The sequence below is a fragment of the Carcharodon carcharias genome, chromosome 18, assembly GCF_017639515.1.
Source record: "Carcharodon carcharias isolate sCarCar2 chromosome 18, sCarCar2.pri, whole genome shotgun sequence".
Lineage (NCBI taxonomy): Eukaryota > Metazoa > Chordata > Chondrichthyes > Lamniformes > Lamnidae > Carcharodon > Carcharodon carcharias.
The window spans coordinates 2,092,109-2,115,315 of NC_054484.1; the positions used below are offsets into that span (position 1 = coordinate 2,092,109).

General features: G+C 45.4%; 1 protein-coding gene across 1 annotated transcript in view; it reads right to left on the bottom strand.

The window, feature by feature from the left end:
* The window catches only part of LOC121290902 (ubiquitin-associated and SH3 domain-containing protein A-like), a 247,238-nt gene that overhangs the window by 83,615 nt on the left and 140,416 nt on the right, over positions 1–23,207 (bottom strand). The window contains exons 8-9 of the mRNA XM_041211939.1: positions 19,573–19,600; positions 17,529–17,648 (exon numbers count right to left, since the gene is read on the bottom strand). Coding sequence (XP_041067873.1) covers positions 17,529–17,648; positions 19,573–19,600 — 148 coding nt within the window. The remainder of the gene's footprint in view (positions 1–17,528; positions 17,649–19,572; positions 19,601–23,207) is intronic.

A 23,207-nucleotide genomic window follows, 5' to 3' on the forward strand; every position in this document is an offset into this window, starting at 1 on the left:
GAAGCCACATGATATGATCATCTGACACCAGTCTAAGATATGCATTGCCCAAACACCATGTTGATAGAGCAAGAGGCTTTGCTAATGTCACTGCTGTGGACAGAAAGGTGACTCACTCTTCTGAGAATTTGCGAGACACCATAGACCTGAGGCACACAATGGGAGATAAGTTGGAGGGTGGGGGCATCTGTTACACTTGGATGACCCTGGAGCATTGCATCAGATAGAAGAGCTATTCACTAGATTAGAATTTCAGATAAGCAAAATATATTTACAGAAGTGCTAAGTATAAACAGCGAGTGAACATCTGTGTCACCTTTGCACTTTCAATATTTCTTAGTTTTTCATACCCTCCCGTTTTGTCTAATTTCTTCCCTAACATCCACAGCAGAGGTTGAGGCAGCCTGCTGACTGCTATGCCCTTTTGTATGTGATGACCTTGGCAGATGCCCTCAGGAGAGCCGAGGCCTGGAGGGCCCCAGCCTGCTTTGGGTCTCCTGCTGTTGGGCAGGTGCATCCTCCATGGCCTGAGCAGCTGGAATTGCTGGGGTCACAGGCAGAAGGGACTTGAAGTGGCTGGACAGCCCAGGAGAATCCTGGGTGGAATGGCCCAGGGTGTCCAACTCATGCTCCTCCTTCCTGTGGGTGCCCGGGGGACAGTCCCTGACTGCTTGAGGAGAAGAGGCTTCCGGAGGGAGATCGAGGTGCCCGTCCCCCTCTAGCATAGCCACTGATGGATCCCACCCATGGCTATAGCCAAGTTATGCAGTTTTGCGCACATGTCCGGCACAAACTGCTGGAGCAATATCTCCATGGCGGCTCTCACCCTTCCAATGGTGACCCCAATGCGCTGGCATGTTAGACAGAATGTGGACAGACTCCTCCGTCCTCCTTTCTGATCTGGTGATGGCCTCTGACATGCTGTACCCCTGCATGTCTTTGGAGCTCCAACATCTCTCTGAGGGTCGATTCCCAAGGCTCGTCATCAGACTCAGACTCAGCAGGAGGTCGCTACCACAAGCCTAACTTCAAGGTCACATACATGTTGGGACTCTTACAGTGTGACATGCTATAAGATTGGCCTTATCGGCAACCTCATAAATAGGGCCCCAGCCACTTGCTCACCATGAAAGCTTGATGCTGAAATAGGGTGCATCAAAGACATCCTGTGGGATAATGGCTACCCTGATCACATTGTGGGATGCTAGTCACTAGTTTGTTGGATCCAGTTTGCATGCTTGTTGTAGAGGGCGGCCGATTTGGTACTAATGATAGAGTTGAGTAGCAGACACTTCATAGGTGGAAACTCTGTGTTTATTTACAAGGGTACTCAGCAGCAACTAAACATGTGCTAACACTTCAAACTCTATCTCTACACTACTACTGTTACTAACTACTGACTGCAGACCACTAACTAAAGATGTCACCTGTGCTACTCTGTTATTGGATCCTATGATCTTCCATTATAACATTCTTCTTAAAGGTATATTACACATCAGATTACCACATCCCTCCCCCTTTACTCAGAAATACATTTTATACTTACAATTACAATTTTCTCAAAATAGCAAAATATTCACTCTGTTAATTAATTTACAAATTCAGTCTTTCTGGGGGTTTCCTTGTACATGTGGAGTATCTCAGCTCTACAACTTCAGATGCCTTATCAGGAACCTCCTTTTCTGGAGTTGCCTGAACATCAGGTGCTTAGTCCTTCCGGACTGAATATTGAATTCAACAACTTTAGGTCGTGAGCTCCCTCCCCCATCCCCACCCCCTTTCTGTTTCCCCCTTCTTTTTTTTTCCAATAAATTATAAAGATTTTCCTTTTCCCACCTATTTCCATTATAAAAAAAAACACTAGAGCTATACCTTGAGTGCCCTACCATCCATTCTTAATTAGCACATTCGTTTAGATAATATCACCAACTTTAACTTTAACACCTATGTGTTCTATTGTACTATTGTCGTTGACATCTTTTGATGATCTGCTTCTATCACTGCTTGTTTGTCCCTACAACCACACCAACCCCCTCCACCTCTCTGTCTCTCTATCTCTCCGCCCCACACACACACACCTTAAACCAGCTTATATTTCAGCTCTTTCCTGGACTCGAACTCAAGTTCTGTCGAAGGGTCATGAGGACTCGAAACGTCAACTCTTTTCTTCTCCGCCGATGCTGCCAGACCTGCTGAGTTTTTCCAGGTAATTCTGTTTTTGTTTTGGATTTCCAGCATCCGCAGGTTTTTTGTTTTTATCTCTGTGTTTAATTGACTGCCACTGCTCTTCAAGAAATGCCTACCTCCTTGAAGAAGTTCCGTTCCTCTCTGCGACAAGATTTCCGGATCTCTCTGTTGCCTTGTTCACCTTCATTGCTTTCCATTTCTCTCCTAGTGTTTGACAAGGTGTTTACTAAAACCCGCTTTCACAGCCATATCTCCTTTCTCAGTGACTGCCTCCGTCTCCGACTTACCCCACGTGGATTTCAACTGAAATTCCACCCCTCATGTTTCGAACCCACCCAGGATTACAGGTATCTCCGGGACATAAAACGTTTCTCGGACTGCTGTTCCCGTCACGTTCTGAAATCCACTCTCAGTGCCATGCGCCGCCATATGAACACACTCGACCTCTCCCTCCAGCAGCACTGCCGTACCCTTTTTCAAAGCTGCGCGTGCCCCCAGTTTCATTTTATCCTTCGGCTCATCCGACGCCTCAACAAGAAACTTTTTCTCTTTCTCTCAAGTGCTAAGGAACGCAAGCTCCAACAACTCATCGACGCCAACACCCATCTAGGACCCTCCACCCCTGCCTGTCCCTCCGTCCCCACCCTTTCTTCCAGTCCCAACCCCAGCCGTGTATTCACTATACCCCCTGACCTTCCCCTCTCCGATGCTGAACGCTCAGTGCTCAGCAAAGGACTTAGTTTCATACCCTTACGCCCTCACCTCAATGAATTTCGGGCTCGGCATGATACTGAACTCTTCTTCCGCCGTCTTCGTCTCCGGGCTCACTTCTTTGGGCAGGAGTCCTCTCCCAGTTCAACGGATCCTTTTACCCATCTCCAATATTCTCCCTCCACCTGGACCCCTCCCTCTGGATCCTTACCTTCTCTCGATCTTTTCATTGAGAACTGTCGGCGTGACATTAGTCGTCTCAATTTCTCTGCTCCTCTCACCCATTCTAACCTGTCTCTCTCTGAACTTACTGCACTCCATTCTCTCAGGTCCAACCCTGACATTGTCATCAAACCCGCTGACAAGGGTGGTGCTGTTGTTGTCTGGCGCACTGACCTCTACCTCGCGGAGGCTGAGCGTCAACTCGCAGACACTTCCTCCTACCTCTCCCTGGACCATGACCCCACCACTGAACATCAAGCCACTGTTTCCAGGACTGTCACTGACCTCATCTCCTCTGGGGATCTCCCTCCCACAGCTTCCAACCTGATAGTCGCCCAACCTCGGACGGCCCGCTTCTATCTCCTACCCAAAATCCACAAACAGAACTGCCCCGGTAGACCGATCGTCTCAGCTTGCTCCTGCCCCACAGAACTCATTTCTCGTTATCTTGACTCCCTTCTCTCTCCCCTTGTCCAGTCCCTTCCCACCTACATCCGTGATTCCTCTGACACCTTACGTCACATCAACAATTTCCAGTTCCCTGGCCCCTACCGCTTCCTCTTCACCATGGACGTCCAATCCCTCTACACCTCCATCCCCCACCAGGATGGTCTGAGGGCCCTTAGCTTCTTCCTCGAACAGAGGCCCGAACAATCCCCATCCACCACTACTCTCCTCCGTCTGGCTGAACTTGTTCTCACGCTGAACAATTTCTCCTTCAACTCCTCTCACTTCCTCCAAATAAAAGGTGTGGCTATGGGTACCCGCATGGGCCCCAGTTATGCCTGTCTCTTTATGGGGTATGTGGAACATTCCTTGTTGCAGTCCTATTCCGGCCCCCTTCCACAACTCTTTCTCCGGTACATCGATGATTATTTCGGTGCCGCTTCGTGCTCTCGTCAGGACTTGGAAAAATTTATTAATTTTGCTTCCAATCTCCACCCCTCCATCATTTTCACGTGGTCCATCTCTGACACTTCCCTTCCCTTCCTTGACCTCCCTGTCTCAATCTCTGGTGATAGACTGTCCACCAATATCCATTACAAACCCACCGACTCCCACAGCTATCTCGACTACAGCTCCTCACACCCCACTTCCTGTAAGGACTCCATCCCATTCTCTCAGTTCCTTCGCCTCCGTCGCATCTGTTCCGATGATGCTACATTCAAAAACAGTTCCTCTGACATGTCCTCCTTCTTCCTTAACCGAGGTTTTCCACCCACCGTCGTTGACAGGGCCCTCAACCGTGTCCGGCCCATCTCCCGCGCATCCGCCCTCACTCCTTCTCCTCCCTCCCAGAAACATGATAGGGTCCCCCTTGTCCTCACTTATCACCCCACCAGCCTCCGCATTCAAAGGATCATCCTCCGCCATTTCCGCCAACTCCAGCATGATGCCACCACCAAACACATCTTCCCTTCACCCCCCTTATCGGCATTCCGTAGGGATCGCTCCCTCCGGGACACCCTGGTCCACTCCTCCATCACCCCCTACTCCTCAACCCCCTCCTATGGCACAACCCCATGCCCACGCAAAAGATGCAACACCTGCCCCTTCACTTCCTCTCTCCTCACCGTCCAAGGACCCAAACACTCCTTTCAAGTGAAGCAGCATTTCACTTGCATTTCCCCCAACTTAGTCTACTGCATTCGTTGCTCCCAATGTGGTCTCCTCTACATTGGAGAGACCAAACGTAAACTGGGCGACCGCTTTGCAGAACACCTGCGGTCTTTCCGCAAGAATGACCCAAACCTCCCTGTCGCTTGCCATTTTAACACTCCACCCTGCTCTCTTGCCCACATGTCTGTCCTTGGCTTGCTGCATTGTTCCAGTGAAGCCCAACGCAAACTGGAGGAACAACACCTCATCTTCCGACTAGGGACTATACAGCCTTCCGGACTGAATATTGAATTCAACAACTTTAGGTCGTGAGCTCCCTCCCCCATCCCCACCCCCTTTCTGTTTCCCCCTTCTTTTTTTTTCCAATAAATTATAAAGATTTTCCTTTTCCCACCTATTTCCATTATAAAAAAAAACCCACTAGAGCTATACCTTGAGTGCCCTACCATCCATTCTTAATTAGCACATTCGTTTAGATAATATCACCAACTTTAACTTTAACACCTATGTGTTCTATTGTACTATTGTCGTTGACATCTTTTGATGATCTGCTTCTATCACTGCTTGTTTGTCCCTACAACCACACCAACCCCCTCCACCTCTCTGTCTCTCTATCTCTCCGCCCCCCACACACACACCTTAAACCAGCTTATATTTCAGCTCTTTCCTGGACTCGAACTCAAGTTCTGTCGAAGGGTCATGAGGACTCGAAACGTCAACTCTTTTCTTCTCCGCTGATGCTGCCAGACCTGCTGAGTTTTTCCAGGTAATTCTGTTTTTGTTTTGGATTTCCAGCATCCGCAGTTTTTTTGTTTTTATCAGGTGCTTTGTTGGGCGTCTGCAGATCTGTACCTGCCACTCTTGAAGGAACATCAGCTGTGTCTGAACTGGGTTGAGTTCTGTCAACAGGAAACACTGACCCAGTTGCGAGCACTGTTGGAATCATTTCTTGGTGTATAGTTTCTCTCTTCCTTAGATGATCCGCCTGTCTCTGTATGATTTGGCCTTCCACCTCCACGTGGTAAGATAGCGGTCCAGTCACTGCACTTATTTCACCCGGTAACCACTTTGATCCTTCTCCAAATTCCTTCACGTATACTGTCTCTCCCACAGGAAATTCTCTCTCGTGACTATGCCAGTCATGTCTAGTCTTCTGACTTCTCTGACTCCTTCCTACTTTCCCCCCTAAATTCAGCATTATGAAGCTCAATATCATCCTGAGATGGCATTTCATCAATAATTCTGCAGGTGTGACACTTGTTGTTGTGTGAGGGGTGGTCCTATAATGGAAAAGAAAGCTAGCTTGGTTGCTATGAAATCTCCAGTTAATTTCTTCATGCCAGTCTTGAATGCTTGGACTGCCCTTTCGGCCAGTCCATTTGAGGAAGGGTGGGTACGGTGAAGTTTTTACATGCGTGATACCTCTGAAGCTGATAAACCGCTGAAACTCAGCATTCGTAAATGCCATGCCGTTATCAGAAATGACCACTTCTGGTCGTCCATTAATGGCAAAACTTTGACATAATTTCTCAGTTGTAGCAGAAGACATTGGTGATTTCACTTCATATATGTCCATTCATTTTGAGTGGGCATCAGCAATGAGCGGAAACATTGTTCCCATGAAATGTCCCACATAGTCAATGTGTAACTGCATCCATGGCCTTCCTGGCCATTTCCAAGGGTATAATTCTTCACTAAGCTCTCTGTTTCACCATACATCTCAGGCCACCATAGGTAACTGAGAGCTAAAGTCTTCATTCGGGATAATCCTGGATGTGCAGTTCAATTAACAATGGCTCTCTACTCTTTGAAGGTACTATCTCTTGTACTCGCCACAATAAGATACCATCCTGACTGGTTGCTTCATGTCTTCTGTTAAAGTACAGTTTTATTTTTTCAGACACAGATTCTTGTGATCAACCATGGAGCACTTGTTCTCGTACTTTTGATAGGACTGAGCCCCTATTTGTCCAGTTTCTGATCTGTTGAGTGCATACCAGTGATGAATCTAAGAAATGTAACAACAAAATAAGTTCTTGTGGAACTGGGACTTTCACATCCTTTTCTTGTAAAGGCAAATGATTAAGTGCATTGGTGTTTGCAATTTGACTACTAGGTCTATGTACGAAAGTATGCTCGTATGCTGCCAGAATTAAAGCCCGTCGTTGTATTCTTGCCAAGGCTATAAGTGGTATAGCCCTGTCTTCACTGAACAATCCTAGCAATGGCTTGTGGTCTGAAACAATAGTAAAATGGTACGTATTGGTGAAATTTCTTGTCTCCAAAGATGGTTGACAGGCCTTCTTTTTCTGTCTGCGAGTAACCCTTTTCCACTTTGGTGAGCACTCTTGATAGATAACCAATAGGCCGTTCAGTGCCATCATCCATCTGATGGGTGAGCACTGCTCCCACTCCATAGGGGGATGTGTCACAAGTCAACACTAATTCTATCCTCTGGTCATAATGTACTAATAGGTTGGATGATTGCAACAATTGTTTGACCTCTTGAAAGTTTCTTTCTGGGATGCCTCCCACGACCAATGTTGTTTCTTTTTGAGTGGATAACGTAGGGTGCAAATTCTGTAGACAAATTTGGTAAGAACGGTCCATAATAATTGATCATTCCTCTGAATGATTTGAGTTCTGAAGTGTTCTTTGGAGCGGGTGCCTCTCTTATGGCTCTCACTTTCTCCTCAACCTGGTGGAGGTCCTGTGAATCTACTCGGTGACCCAAATAGATTACCTCCCTTGCTTGGAACATGCACTTTTCTTTTTTTAAATGCACTCCAGCCCGCAAGAAACATTTTAAGATTTTTTCTAAGTTTGCCATGTGCTCTTTTTCAGTGAACATCATCTCAATAAACTACAACCTGGGGCGGTCCCTGCAGTTATCTTTCCATTGTTCTCTGAAAGATGGCACAAGCTGAGGAAATGCCAAAAGGCAATTGAGTGTACTGGTATAACTCTTTGTGGTTATTAATTGTGACAAATTCCCAGGAGACATTACCTAACCCTAATTGTTGATAAGCATGACTCATATCAAGCTTCATGTAGGTGGTCCCACCTGCCAATTTGGCATACAAGTTTTCAGTTTTGGTCTGGGATGTATGTCTAGCTTGGCTACTTTATTAACCATCAATTTGTAGTCTCCACAAATACAGACACTTTGGTTGGGTTTAAGGATGGGGACTATGGGGCTGCCCATTCTGAGAACTGCATAGGTTGTATAACGCCCTGTTTTCCTAGTCTGTCCAATTCAGTGTTGACCTTTTACTAATGCATAAGGTACTGGCCTGGCCTTCATGATATGGGTTGGGATGGCCTCTAGAGCCACATGAATTTTTGCCTGCAGCCCCTGGATCTTCCCAAGTTCATCCCTGAAGACTGTGGTGTACTTTTGTAGTAGCTCTGGTAACCCACTTGTTCTCAATTGGAAAATTTCAGTCCATTCCAACTTGATCTCTTTTAGCCAGTTTAGTCCTAGAAGGCTTGGCTCCTCACCTACCAATACTATCAGGGGTAGCTTTACCGATTGGCTCTCATAATTAACAGTTACAATATTTATGCCTTTGACTTGGGTGTCTCCACCCATGTATGTTTTTAATTGGGCAGTTGTTTCTTCCAAATTTAATTGATGTTCCCCATTACATAAGAACATCAGAACATAAGAACTAGGAGCAGGAGTAGGCAATTCAGCCCCTCAAGCCTGCCCCGCCATTCAATACGATCATGGCTGATCTCATTTCAGCCTCAACTCCAATTTCCCGCCCTCTCCCCATAACCTTTCAACCCGTTACTAATTAAAAATCTGTCTATCTATCTCCTTAAATTTATACAGTGTTCCGGCAACCACTGCACTCTGAGGGAGTGAATTCCACAGATTCACGACCCTTTGAGAGAAGTAATTCCTCCTTATCTCTGATTTAAATCTACCACCTCTTAGCCTAAAACTATGGCCTCTCGTTCTAGAATGCCCCACAAGGGGAAACATCCGCACCACATCTACTTTGTCCATCCCCTTTAGCATCTTACATACCTCAATTAGGTCTCCTCTCATCCTTCTAAATTCTAGCGAGTATAGGCCTAAACTGCTCAATCTCTCCTCATAAGACAAGCCCTGCTTCTCTGGAATCAATCTAGTGAACCTCCTCTGAACCACCTCCAGTGCAATTACGTCCTTCCTCAAGTAAGGGGACCAAAACTGTGCACAGTACTCCAGGTGTGGCCTCACCAATGCCTTGTACAGTTGCAACAACACTTCCCTATTTACTCAGATATTTGAAGGTATCTTCCCCAATTACTGTAGTGGAAGCTCCTGTGTCCACTTCCATTCGAACAGGTCTATCATTCACTTTCATTGTTAAATAGATTTGTTCTGTTCTTCCAACCTTCAAGTTATACAATGAATAAATATCTGAATCTGTTGCTTCAGGCTCTTCTACATTGTAGATCTCCCTGTTTTTTTTTTAAATTTTGTTTAAAAGTCTGCTTGACTGTTTCCTTACACTGTCTCATTATGTGACTGTCTTTATGACAAACATTCTATTTTTTTAAAATGCCAATTGTTAAAAGATTGTTTATTTCCACCTCTATTGATATTACTCCTTGTTTTCATTCCTGTGTCATTTTTTCTCATTTTCCTGCTAGCAGGGCTGTTTCCCGGCTTTCAGTGTTGCATTTCACACCCTTTTTGGCTGGGTCTTCCCACCCGATGTGGAGGATGGAACCATTTTGAGTGCCCTGTAAGGCTTCCAAATCTCTAATTGTACTTTTCATTGCCAGTGCAATCTCCAGCACCTTCTTAAAATCCAAACTTGTTTCAGATAATAATAGCTTCTGAATTGAGTCCTCATTCACACTGCACACTAAACGATCTCTAAACATATTCTTTAAAGATGTACTAAAATCATTATGCTCCGCTAATTGCTTCAAATTTGCCATATAGCTTTCAACTCCCTCCCCCCGGACTCTAATTCTTGAATTAAACTTGAACCTTTGCATCATTACTAAGGACTTTGGTTGGTTATGGCCCTTCACCAGATCCACTAACTCATCAACGTTTCTCGAGTCTGGGGCACTGGGTGCTGTCAAAACTTTGAAACAAGCCATAAGTCTTATTCCCACATGTACTTAAGAGGATCGCCCGCCTCCCCTCTTACCCAGTAATCTCACAGAATCACAGAATCACATCCTTTAAAAAGCACCTGGATGAGCACTTGGCACGTCATAACATTCAAGGCTATGGGCCAAGTGCTGGTAAATGGAATTAGGTAGGTAGGTCAGGTGTTTCTCATGTGTCGGTGCAGACTCGATGGGCCAAAGGACCTCTTCTGCACTGTGTGATTCTGTGATTATAACATTCTTCTTAAAGGTATATTACACACCAGATTACCACACAGATCATTTCATGCTGTATATCACACAAACTCATGAACAGGCCTAGGGCCGTCACTTTTGGCCCGGAAAAGTGCCCAGTCTACCTCAGATTACCCTGGAAGGGTAAAGTATCTCAAAAGTTTGAGCAACATGTGAAGGTAGCTGTTTTACCTGCTACTATGCAGGAGCAGCATGAGTGGTATTCGCCACTAACAGGATGCTGCCATCAAGCCAAAAAGATGTTCTGCCTATCACATAAATGAGTAATGTGGTATGTGAATTTCAATGCCAGTGTGGTGCTATGTACGTAGGCTATACATCCCAAAGACTGGTGGATCATATCAAACAGGATGTCTCTTCCACTGTTCACAACGGGCAAGACCATATCCAACCAGCCTGTGCTTGCAAAGCTCAATACACAGTATCCAACATTAGATGTAATTGTGCGATTGGAAAACATTTGCTAAATAATCCTCAGTGTGTTAAACAAAATAAACTAAGGATAGTATTAGATCCAAAAAGGAGTCATATAAAGTTGCTAGAAAAAGTAGCAAACCGAAGGATTGGGTGCAGTTTAGAATTCAGCAAAGGAGGACAAAGAGGTTGACCAAGAGGGGAAAAATAGAGTGTGAGAGTACACTTGCAAGAAACATAAAAGTGGACTCTAAAAGCTTCTATAAGTATGTAAAAAGAAAAAGATTCGTGAAGACAAATGTAGGTCCCATACAGTCTGAAATGGGGGAATTTATAATAGAGAACAAGGAAATGGCAGAGCAATTAAACAACTACTTTAATTCTGTCTCCACGGAGGAAGACTCAAATAATTTCCCAGAAATGGTAGGGACCTGGTAATCTACAACCCAGAGTACTAACATTTTCACACAATGAATGGTTCGGGTCTGGAATGCACTGCCTGGAAGTGTGGTGGATGCAGGTTCTATTGAAGCATTCAAGAGGGCATTCGATGATTATTTGAATAGAAATAATGTACAGGGAAAAGGCAGGGCAATGGCACTAGATTGTAATGCTCATTTCGAGAACTTGTGCAGACACGATGGGTCGAATGGTCTCCTTCTGAGCCATTAAAATTATGTGATTCTGTGATAAAGAGGTGTGTTGGATATCATCCTCCAAAATTACACAGATTCTCCTGTGCTGTAGACGTCTATGAGTCTATGGGCAGGATTTCCTGCACCTGCCACCGGGATCTTCTGATCCTGGCACGAGTCAATGGACTCCTGGCTGGGACGCCGCCTGCGACGGGGCCAGAAAACCCCAGCCGATGAGTTTATGGATCAGTGCTTAGGCCCCAGCTTTTCACAAAATATATCAATGATTTGGATGAAGGAACCAAATGTAATATTTCCACGTTTGCTGATGACACAAAACTAGGTGGGAATGTGAATGGTGAGGAGGATGTAAAGAGGCTTCAAGTCATTCAGACAGGTTGAGTGAATGGGCAAATACATGGCAGCAGATTAGAGGGTGGCAAAAATACACAGTCCCAGCAGATTGGAGGGTGGCAAATGTAACTCCATTATTTAAAAAAAGGAGGGAGGGATAGAACAGTGAATTACAGACCGGTTAGCCTAACATCAGTAGTAGGAAAAATGCTAGAGTCTATTATAAAGGATGTGATAACAAAATATTTAATAATATCAATGGGATTAAACAAAGTCAAAATGGATTTATGAAAGGGAAAACATGTTTGACAAACCTACTGGAGTTTTTGAGGATGTAATTCATGGAATCGATAAGGAAGAACCAGTGGATGTGGTGTATTTGGGTTTTCAGAAAGCTTTTGATAAAGTTCCACTTAAGAGATTAGTGTGTAAAATTAAAGAACATGGGGTTGGGGATAAAATATTGGCATGGATTCAGAATTGGTTAGCAGTCAGGAAACAGAGAGTAGGAATAAATGGTTTTTTTAGGAGTGGCAGGCAGTGACTAGCGGGGTACCACAGGGATTGCATTGCCGTAGCCTCCAAGGCCTTGGGCCAAGCGCTGGAAAATGGGATTAGTGTAGTCAGATTTTTGTTGACCGGCATGGATATGATGGGCTGAATGGCCTCCTCCTGTGCTGTAGACGTTTATGAGTCTATGGGCAGGATTTCCTGCACCTGCCACCGGGATCTTCTGATCCTGGCACGAGTCAATGGACTCCTGGCTGGGATGCCGCCTGCGACGGGGCCAGAAAATCCCAGCCGATGAGTTTATGGATCAGTGCTTAGGCCCCAGCTTTTCACAAAATATATCAATGATTTGGATGAAGGAACCAAATGTAATATTTCCACGTTTGCTGATGACACAAAACTAGGTGGGAGTGTGAATGGTGAGGAGGATGTAAAGAGGCTTCAAGTCATTCAGACAGGTTGAGTGAATGGGCAAATACATGGCAGATGCAATATAATGTGGATAAGTGTGAAGTTATCCACTTTGGTAGGGAAAACAGAATGGCAGAGCATTATTTAAATTGGTGATAGATTGGGAAATGTTGCTGTACAAAAAGACCTGGGTTTCCTTGTACACCAGTCACTGAAAGCAAGCATGCAGGTGCAGCAAGCAGTTAAGAAGGCAAATGGTATGTTGACCTTCATTGCCCCAAGCGATTTCAGTACAGAAGCAAGGGTGTCTTTCTGCAGCTGTACAGGGCCTTGGTGAGACCACACCAGGCGGATTATGTGCATTTTTGATCACCTTACTAAAGAAAGGATATACTTGCCAAAGAGGGAGCGCAACAAAGGTTCACTAGAGTGATCCATGAGATGGCAGGATTGTCATATGAGGAGAGATTGAGTCGACTAAGCCTGTATTCACTGGAGTTTAGAAGAATGAGGGGATCTCATTGAAACATATAAAATTCTGACAGGGATGGACAGACTGGATGCAGGGATGATGTTTCCTTTGGCTGGGGGTTCTAAAACAAGAGGTCAAAGTCTCAGGATATGGTGTAGACCATTTGGGACTGAGATCATGAGTACTTCTTCACTCAGAGAGTGCTGAACCTGTGGAATTCTCTGCCACAGAGGGCTGTGGAGGCCAAGTCACTGAATATACTTAAGAAGGAAATAGATTCCTGGACACTAAAGGAGCTAAGGGGCATGGGGAGAGAGCGGGACTATGGTGTTGAGATAGATGATCATATTGAATGGCAGAGCAAGCTTGAAGAGTCGAATGACCTACTCCTGCTCCTATTTTCTATGTTTCAATGTTTCTAAATTGGAAGAAGGCTGATTTCAGTGTGATGAGAACAGATCTAGCCATGGTAAAATGGAACCAAAGACTGACAGGAAAAACTGTAATAGTGCAATGGGTGATCTTTAAGGAATTGATGCTTCAGGTACAAGCTAGGTACATTCCAACCAGGGCGAAAGGTAGGGAAACCAAAATCAGGACTCTTTTGATTAGGGGAGATAGCGATTAGGATGAAGCAAAAAAGAGAGCGTATGATGTCAGCTGAATTATTCAGATGAGAGCCATTCAAATACAATTGCTTAGGAGGGGAGGTGAAGAGGAAAATAAGACTGGAAAGGAGAGAATTTGAGGATAGAGTGGTGGTCAACGTAAAGGGGAACTCAAAAATCTTCTACCAGCATGTAAATAATAAACAAGTTGAAAGGGACAAAGAGGGCTATATATGCTTAGAGCTGCAGGACAAGGTTACAATATTTAATAAAATCTTTGTATTGGTGTTTATAGAGGAAGAGCCTTTTTCAGCAAAGCCTTTGACAAGGTCCCACATGAGAGTCTTATAAAGAAGACAAATGCACATGGGATACAGGGTAATTTTATAAGGTGGATTCAAAATTGGCTTAGTTGTAGGAGACAGAGGGTGATGACAGAAGGATGCTTTAGTGACTGGAAACCAGTGTCCAGTGGCATACCACAGGGATCTGTGCTGGGTCCCCTATTATTCGTCATTTATATAAACAACATAGATGATTATGTGCGGGGTAGGATTAGTAAGTTTGTGAATGACACAAAGATTGGCCAGGTGGTTAACAGTGAGGTTGAGTGTCTTGGGCTACAGGAAGATATTGACGGGATGGTCAAATGGGCCGGTAAGTGGCAGATGGAATTTAACCCTGTGTGAGGTGAAGTGCGAGGTGATACACTTTGGAAGGAGTAATTTGACAAGGAAGTATTCAATGAACGGCATGGCACTAGGAAGTTCTGAGGAACAAAGGGACCTTGGCGCGTGTGTCCATAGATCTCTGAAGGCGGAGGGGTATGTTAGTGGGGTGGTGAAAAAGAGGTATGGGACACTTGCCTTTATCAATCAAGGCATAGATGACAAAAGTACGGAGGTCATGTTGGAGTTGTACAGAACCTTGGTGAGGCCACTGCTGGAGTACTGTGTGCAGTTCTGGTTGCCACATTATAGGAAGGATGTGATTGCACTGGAGGGGGTGCAGAGGAGATTCACCAGGATGTTGCCTGGGATGAAACATTTAAGTTATGAAGAGAGGTTGGATAGACTTGGGTTGTTTTTGTTGGAGCAGAGAAGACTGAGTGGTGACTTGATCGAGGTGTACAAGATGATGAGGGGCTCGGACAGGGTGGATAGGGAGCAGCTGTTTCCCTTAGTTGAAGGGTCAATCACGAACGGGCGTAAATTCAAGGTGAGGGGCAGGAGATTTAGGGGGGTTGTGAGGAAAAACATTTTTACCCAGAGGGTGATGATGATCTGGAATGCGCTGCCTGGGAGGGTGGTGGAGGCGGGTTGCCTCACAACCTTTAAAAAGTACCTGGATGAGCACTTGGCACGTCATAACATTCAAGGCTATGGGCCAAGCGCTGGTAAATGGGATTAGGTAGGTAGGTCAGGTGCTTCTCAAATGTCGGTGCAGACTCGATGGGCCGAAGGGCCTCCTCTGTACTGTGATTCTGTGATTCTGTGAAGAGGGATCTGACAAAAACATCAGTAAAAGTCAAAGTAGTGGAAACAATGGATCAGGTTAAATTGGAAGAGGTACTGGAGAGCCTGACAATCCTTAGGCAAATAAATCACCTGGTTTGGGCAGCTTGCACCCCAAGTTGCTAAAGAAAGTTGGGGCAGGATTTTCGGGTTGTCGGATGGGTGTGGCGGGCAGGTCTGGGAGTGGCCAAGAAACACCTGCCACTCGCAATTGGCCCCCAACTGCGATTTCACACTGGCTGGCTAATTACCGGCCAGCGAGGATGAAAGGCGCACTGAGAATCTCAGTGCTGTCAGGGTGGGGACAGGAGGAGTGTGAACACTGCAGTCTGCACATGCACAGGGAAGCACACACTGAAAGCTCCCTGAAGGCAGGGAGCTGCCTCAGGGAATTGAATCATTTTAAAATCAAAAATAAAGGTTTTTAAAATCTGTAAAAAAAAATGTCCCGATATGGGACTCATTCACAATAACATCAACAGAATCAGAATAAAAATTCTGCCCAATAATTTACATTAATTTTTTATTTAATTGTGAAAATCTCATCCACCTGTGGATGAGATTTGCCAGAAAATCAATAGGCCGCCTGGCCAATTCGCCTGCCCACTAACCAAAAGGTTGGATGGGCAGCGAAAAATAGGGTTAATTGAATTGGTTTAGGGCCTTAGTAGGCCTCATAATTGTCGGCAGGTGAGCTGCTCGGCTGTTGTCATTGTGCACTATTTTACATCCAATCTGGTCGGGTGCGTGCCTGCCTGCGGGATGTAAAATCCTGCCCTTGGGGTGGAGTTAGTGGAGTGGTTTACCATCGTCTTCCAATCTTCCCTAGTTACAGAGGGAGGTGTCAGTGGATTGGGGAGTAGCAAATGTGACACCCTCATTCAAGAAAGGGAATAACAACAGTCCAAGCAAATACAGGCTCAGTTTAACATCAGTGCTGAGTGAGGTTTTAGAAACAGTTATCAGCGAAAATATCAACAGGTACGTGGAGAGGTTTGAGTTAATTAAGGAGAGCCAGCACAGATTTGTAAAAGGCACGTTCACGCTTGACAAATCGAAATGAATTTTTTGATGAGGTAACAGAGAAGGTTGATGAAGGGAATGCAGTGGATGTTGTCTATGTGGATTTCAAGAAAGCATTCAACAAAGACAGCACCTGGAGTATTGTGTACAGCTTCGGTCTCCTTATCTAAGGAAGGATATACTTACCATAGACTGAGTGCAACAGAGGTTCACCAGACTAATCTCTGGGACTGCGGAATTGTGTTATGAGGAGAGATTGAGGAATCTGGACCTGTATTCTCTACAAGTTTGAAGAATGAAAAAAAAATCACCTTGAAAGCTATAAAATTCTTAAAAGGCATGACAGGGTAGATGTAGATCAGATGTTTCCCCTGACTGGTGAGTCTAGAACAGGAGACATCGTCTCAGAAGAAGGGGCAGACCATTTAAGACTGAGATCAGGAAGAATTTCTTCACTCAGAGGGAGGTGAATCTTTGGAATTCTCTATCCCAGAGGACTGTGGAAGCTCAATCATTGAGCAGGCTCAAGACAGAGATTGATAATTTCTGGATACCAATGACATCAAGGGATATGGGGATAGTGGGGAAAATAGCGTAGAGGTAAATGATCAGCCATGATCTGTTTGATTGACAGAGGAGGCTCAAAGGGCCGAATGTCCTACCCCTACTCCTATTTCCTTTGTTCCTATGTGCCTGAGTACAACATAAAAAGCTGGTTAAAAAATTTGAAGCTGATGAAATAGGATGGGCGGTGTCCAATTGGATAAAAATTTGTTTAAGGACAGAAAACAGTTATGAGTTATGATAAATGATTATTTTTCAGACTGGAGAATGGTCAGTGATGGGACCACTGCTTTTTTGGCTATACATAAATGATTTGGATCTTGGAATACAAAGCAGAATTTTGCCAATGATACCAAACGTGGAGTGGCAAACAGTGAGAATGATACAAATTTCCTGCAACAGAACAAGGTATAGCAGAATAGGCAGACAAGTGGAAGATGGAATTTAACACAGAGAAGTGTGAGGCAATGCATTTTGGCAGAAAGGGATGGGGAAAGTTAACTTATTCATTCACGGGTTGTGGGCTTCACCAACCCTAATTGCCCTTGAGATGGTGGTGGTGAGCCGCCTTTTTGAACTGCTGTAAAATCCTGGAATTCTCTCCCTAACAGCACTGTGGGTGTACCTACACAACATGGACCGCAACTGTTAAAGAAGGCAGCTCACCACCACCTTCTCATGGACAATTAGGGATGGACAATAAATGGTGAGATTGTAAGCAATTCTCACATCCCAAGAATTTTTTTTAAATGATGAGGTACATAGTTTAAGATTGTTTCCTCTGATCAGCCAATAGATAGGACAGAAAAGAGAAAATTGCAGTAATTTCCTGCCATTGTGTCATAAACCTTACTTGAGATTAATTGCAAGTGAATCCTTGAACTTGCATTCTTCACCAGAAACATACCTTCGCTGGTGATGCATTGTGCTAACCAGGACTTGCCAAATACCAGATCGACTCTCTCAGCATGCCGCATGGTTAGGACAAATCTCCTGGAGGAGGCTGCCTCAATCAACTGCAAGACAGGACAGATTAAAAATTGAAACAAGGACTTCATAAGGATCAGCACACAAGAACACACAAGAATAAGGAGCAGGAGTAGGCCATTTGGCCCCTCAAGCCTACTCTGCCATTTAATAAGATCATGGCTGATCTGACTGTGGCCTCAAATCCACTTTCCTGTCTGCCTCTCATAATCTTGACTCCCTGGCCAATCAAAAATCTAGCTCACTTTTGAATATATTCAATAACCTGGCCTCCACTGCTTTCTGGGGAAGAGAATTCCATAGGGTTGCATTCAACATGCACCCCCAGGCATGTTTTTAGCAGGGGGCACATAAAATAGAGTGGGTACCCATCCCACCATGTTCCCATCCATCCCCGAGCTCACCCCCATAATACAGTGGGTATTAATCAAGGGTCAATAGGCTTGTTACCGAGCCAATTGCTGCAATAATACACTGCCCATGCCTAAAAACACTTAGTGTGGGCAACCAGGCAGGAGTGGGCAGCCCGGCTTTTAAAATAAATTCTTCAAAGGGCGGGAAGGAAGCGGGGGATTCTAGGAGAACAAGCTGGTTAATTGGTGAGTATCTGGTAAGTGATTAAGGTTTATTCTATTAATAAGGCTCAAAATAGCGTATTTTGAATGAGAGTTGAGTGAGAGAGGATAAAAGGTGTGGATCGAGAGGCCTACCTGGTGGAGTGACGTTAGTGTGCAGGTACAGCAAGTAATTAAGAAGATTAATGGAATGCTATCCTTTATTACGAGAGAACATTAAAATGTAAGGATGTTATGCTTCAGTTATACAGTGAGACTGCACCTCGAATACTGTGTGCAGTTTTAGTCTCCTTATTTAAGGAAAGATGTAAATGTATTGGAAGTAGTTCAGAGGAGGTTTACTAGATTGATACCTGGAATGAGTGGGTTGTCTTATGAGGAAAGGTTGGACAGACTGGGCTTGTTTCCACTGGAGTTTAGAAGAGTGAGGGATGATTTGATCGAAACATGTAAGATGCTGAACGGCCTTGACAAGGTGGATGTGGAAAGGATGTTTCCTCTTGCGGGTGAGTCCAGAACTAGGGGCACTGTTTTAGGACAGAGATGAGGAGAATTTTTTTTCCTCAGAGGGTTGTGTGACCTTGGAACTCTCTGCCTCTGAAGGCAGTGGAGGCAGGATCACTGAATATTTTGAAGGCAGAGGTAGATAGATACTTGTTAGGCAAGGGAATCAAAGGTTATCGGGGGTAGAGAGGGATGTGGAATTCAAAACGCAAGAAGATCAGCCATGATCTTATTGAATGGTGGAGCAGGCTTGAGGGGCTGAATGGTCTACTCCTGTACCTATGGACAGAATTTTGCCTTCAGATGGCAGGCGGGCCCCACCGGCTCGACCACGGGCAGGCAACTGAACCCCGCCACCAAAACAGGCCCCGCTGCCATTTTGAATGGGCAGGCCAGTTAAGGCCCACCCAGCGGCCTGCCCGACAGGAAATGCTATGTGCTATGTGCTTCCTGTTCCGGGGGGGGGAGGGAATCCCCAGTGTCAAAGTGCGCTCCTTCGCGCCAAAGAGCACACTGCTCCCTGAGGCAAACTCCTGTCTCAGGGAGATTTGTGACAGGTAAGTAAAGTCTAAAAATAGATAAATATTGAAATTATTAACATGGCCCCCTCATGTGACAATGTCCCACGAGATGGAACATATTAATAATAAACACATAAAGTTTATTAAATGTTTACAAAACGGACAAGAAACTTCATCCCGTCAGTGGATGAGGTTTCATGACTAATCTGAAGCCCGCTGGGGCTCCTGGCCTGTCCACCAGCCTTAAACTTGGACGGGCAGGTCTTTAATTATCTTAATGAGCCTGTCAATGGCCTCAACTGGCCATTGACAGGTTGGCGGGCGGACAGCTGGTTTCACCGTCCGCCCGCCTTCCTGAAAATTTAAAGGGACTGGGATGATGTCGGGGGTTCCTCCCAATATCATCCCGCACCATTTTCCCCCTTGGTGAGCTAGCCCCGCCCCCAAATCGCCGAGGGGAAAATCCTGGCCTATGTCTTATGTTCTTACGATGTCACAAACTACAATGTGATGTGAGTGCAGGGAAAGCAGCTGATTGGTGAGTAGGATTGGTGAGTATTTGATCCAGTTGTTGTGGTCCACGTCGGGACAAATAACATAGGTAAGACTAGGAAAGTGGACCTGTTTGGGGATTATCAGGAACTAGGAACTAAATTAAAGAACAGGTCCTCAAGGGTTATAATATCCGGATTACTACCCGAACTACGTGCAAATTGGCATAGGGACGTGAGAATAAGGGAAGTAAACACGTGGCTAAAGGAGTGGTGTGGGAAAGAGGGGTTCCATTTCGTGGGGCACTGGCATCACTATTGGAACAGGAGGGATCTGTACTGTCGGGATGGTCTCCACCTGAACCGAGCTGGGACCAACGTTATAGTGAAAAGGGTAAATGAGATGGTCAACAGGACTTTAAACTAGAAAGTGGGGAGGAGGGAAGGGTAAAACTCCAAGAAGCATGACTAATGGGAAACAAAGCAGCAGGTTAGCGTGTGGGGGGCGGGGGGTGGGGGGGTTGGTGGATTCAACTTCATGGAAAATTATGAAAAAACTGAAAGGAAAGGAGAGCCCAGGAGAGGCTATTAAAGTCTCCAGAACACAAAATAGGACAGAGTGTTTGGAAAGGGCTAGGAATCTAACTTCAAGTACATCAGATAAAGGGATGACAATGAGAAAGGGGACAGGAAATACAGAACTGAAGGTGTTGTATCTGAATGCACGCAGTATACAAAATAAGGTAAATGAGCTTGTGGTGCAGATTGAAATTGACAGGTATGATGTGATGGGCATCACGGAGACATGGCTGCAAGGGGATCAGGACTGGGAGCTAAATATCCAAGGATAAACATCCTATCGAAAAGATAGACAGGTTGGCGTCGGGGCGGGGGTGTGGGGGGTGGGGGGGTGTGGAGGGGGGGGGGGGGCGCGGTGGTGGGGGGGTGTGGGGGGGGTGGAGGGGGGGGGGGGGGGCGCGGTGGTGGGGGGGTGTGGGGGGGGTGGAGGGGGGGGGGGTGCGGTGGTGGAGGGGTGTGGGGGGGGTGGAGGGGGGGGTTTGGTGGTTGCTTTGTTAGTAAGAAATGAAATTAAATCGATAGCAAGAAATGATGTAGGGTCAGATGATGTAGAATCTGTTTGGAACCTGTTTGGGGATTATCAGGAACTAGGAACTAAATTAAAGAACAGGTCCTCAAGGGTTATAAACTCCGGATTACTACCCGAGCCATGTGCAAACTGGCATAGGGCCGCGAGAATAAGGGAAGTAAACACGTAGCTAAAGGAGTGATGTGGGAAAGAGGGGATCCATTTCGTGGGAACCGCAAAGTTAAAAAAAACCATAATGGGAGTTATGTACAGGCCTCCAAACATCCTAGTCAGGATGTGGGGCACAAGATACACCAGGAGATAGAAAAGGTGCGTAAGAAAGGCAAGGTTACAGTGATCATGGGGGATTTCATTATGCAGGTAGACTGGGAAAATCAGGTTGGTAATGGATCCCAAGAAAAGCAATTTGTGGAATGTCTACGAGATGGCTTTTTGGAGCAGCTTGTGGTGGAGCCACTAGGGAACAGGCAATTCTAGATTTAGTGCTGTGTAATGAGGCAGATTTGATAAGGGAGCTTAAGGTGAAGGAACTCTTAGGAGGAAGTGACCATAATATAATAGAATTTACCCTGCAATTTGAGAGGAAAAAGCTGGAATCTGATGTAACGGTATTGCAGTTGAATAAAGGCAACTACAGAGGCATGAGGGAGGAGCTGGCCAGAATTGACTGGGAGATGAGCCTAGCAGGAAAGACAGTGGAACAGCAATGGCAGGAGTTTCTGGGAGTAATTTGGGAGACACAGCAAAAATTCATCCCTAGGAAGAAGAAGCATACTAAAGGAAGGACGAGGCAACCATGGCTGACAAGGGAAGTCAGGGACAGCATAAAAGCTAAAGAGAAAGCATACAATGCGGCGAAGAGCAGTGGGGAACCAGGGGATTGGGAAGCCTACAAAGACCAACAGAGGACAACTAAAAAAGAAATAAGGAGAGAGAAGATTAAATATGAGGGTAAACTAGCCAGTAATATAAAAGAAGATCGCAACAGTTTTTTTAGATACGTAAAGGGTAAGAGAGAGGCAAAAGTGGACATTGGACTACTGGAAAATGACGCTGGAGAAGTAGTAGTGGGGAACAAAGAAATGGTGGAGGAACTAAATAGGTACTTTGCGTCAGTCTTCACAGTGGAAGACACGAGTAACATCCCCAAAGTTCAAGAGAGTCAGGGGGCAGAGGTGAGTATGGTGGCCATTACCAAGGAGAAGGTGCTAGGAAAACTGAAAGGTCTGAAGGTGGATAAATCACCTGAACCAGATGGATTACACCCCAGAGTTCTGAAGGAGATAGCTGAAGAGATAGTGGAGACGTTAGTGGTGATCTTTCAGGAAGCACTGGAGTCAGGGAGGGTCCCAGAGGACTGGAAAATCGCTAATGTAACCCCCCTGTTTAAAAAAGGAGTGAGGCAAAAGACGGGAAATTACAGGCTGATTAGCCTGACCTCTGTTGTTGGTAAGATTTTAGAGTTCATTATTAAGGATGAGATTTCAGAATACTTGGAAGTGCATGGTAAAATCGGGCAAAGTCAGCATGGTTTCATCAAGGGGAGGTCATGCCTGACAAGTCTGTTAGAATTCTTTGAGGAGGTAACAAGTAGGTTAGACAAAGGAGAGCCAATGGATGTTATCTACTTGGACTTCCAGAGGGCCTTTGACAAGGTGCCACACAGGAGGCTGCTCAGTAAGATAAGAGCCCATGGTGTTAGAGGCAAGGTACTAGCATGGATAGAAGATTGGCTGTCTGGCAGGAGGCAGAGAGTGGGGATAAGGGGGCCTTTCTCAGGATGGCGGCCAGTGACTAGCGGAGTTCCGCAGGGGTCAGTGTTGGGACCACAACTTTTCACTTTATACATTAATGATCTAGATGAAGGAACTGAGGGCATCCTGGCTAAGTTTTCAGATGATACAAAGATAGGTGGAGGGACAGGTAGTATTGAGGAGGCGGGGAGGCTGCAGAAGGATTTGGACAGGTTAGGAGAATGGGCAAAGAAGTGGCAGATGGAATACAACGTGGGGAAGTGTGAAGTCATGCACTTTGGTAGGAAGAATAGAGGCATAGACTATTTTCTAAATGGGGAGAGAATTCAGAAATCTGGAGTGCAGAGGGACTTGGGAGTCCTAGTCCAGGATTCTCTTAAGGTTAACTTGCAGGTTGAGTTGGTAGATAGGAAGGCAAATGCAATGTTGGCATTTATTTTGAGAGGGCTAGAATATAAAAACAGAGATGTGCTGCTGAGGCTTTATAAGGCTCTGGCCAGACCACATTTAGAACATTGTGAGCAATTTTTGGCCCTGTATCTCAGGAAGGATGTGTTGGCCCTGGAGAGGGTCCAGAGGAGGTTCACGAGAACGATCCCAGGAATGAAAGGCTTAACATATGAGGAATGTTTGAGGACTCTGGGTC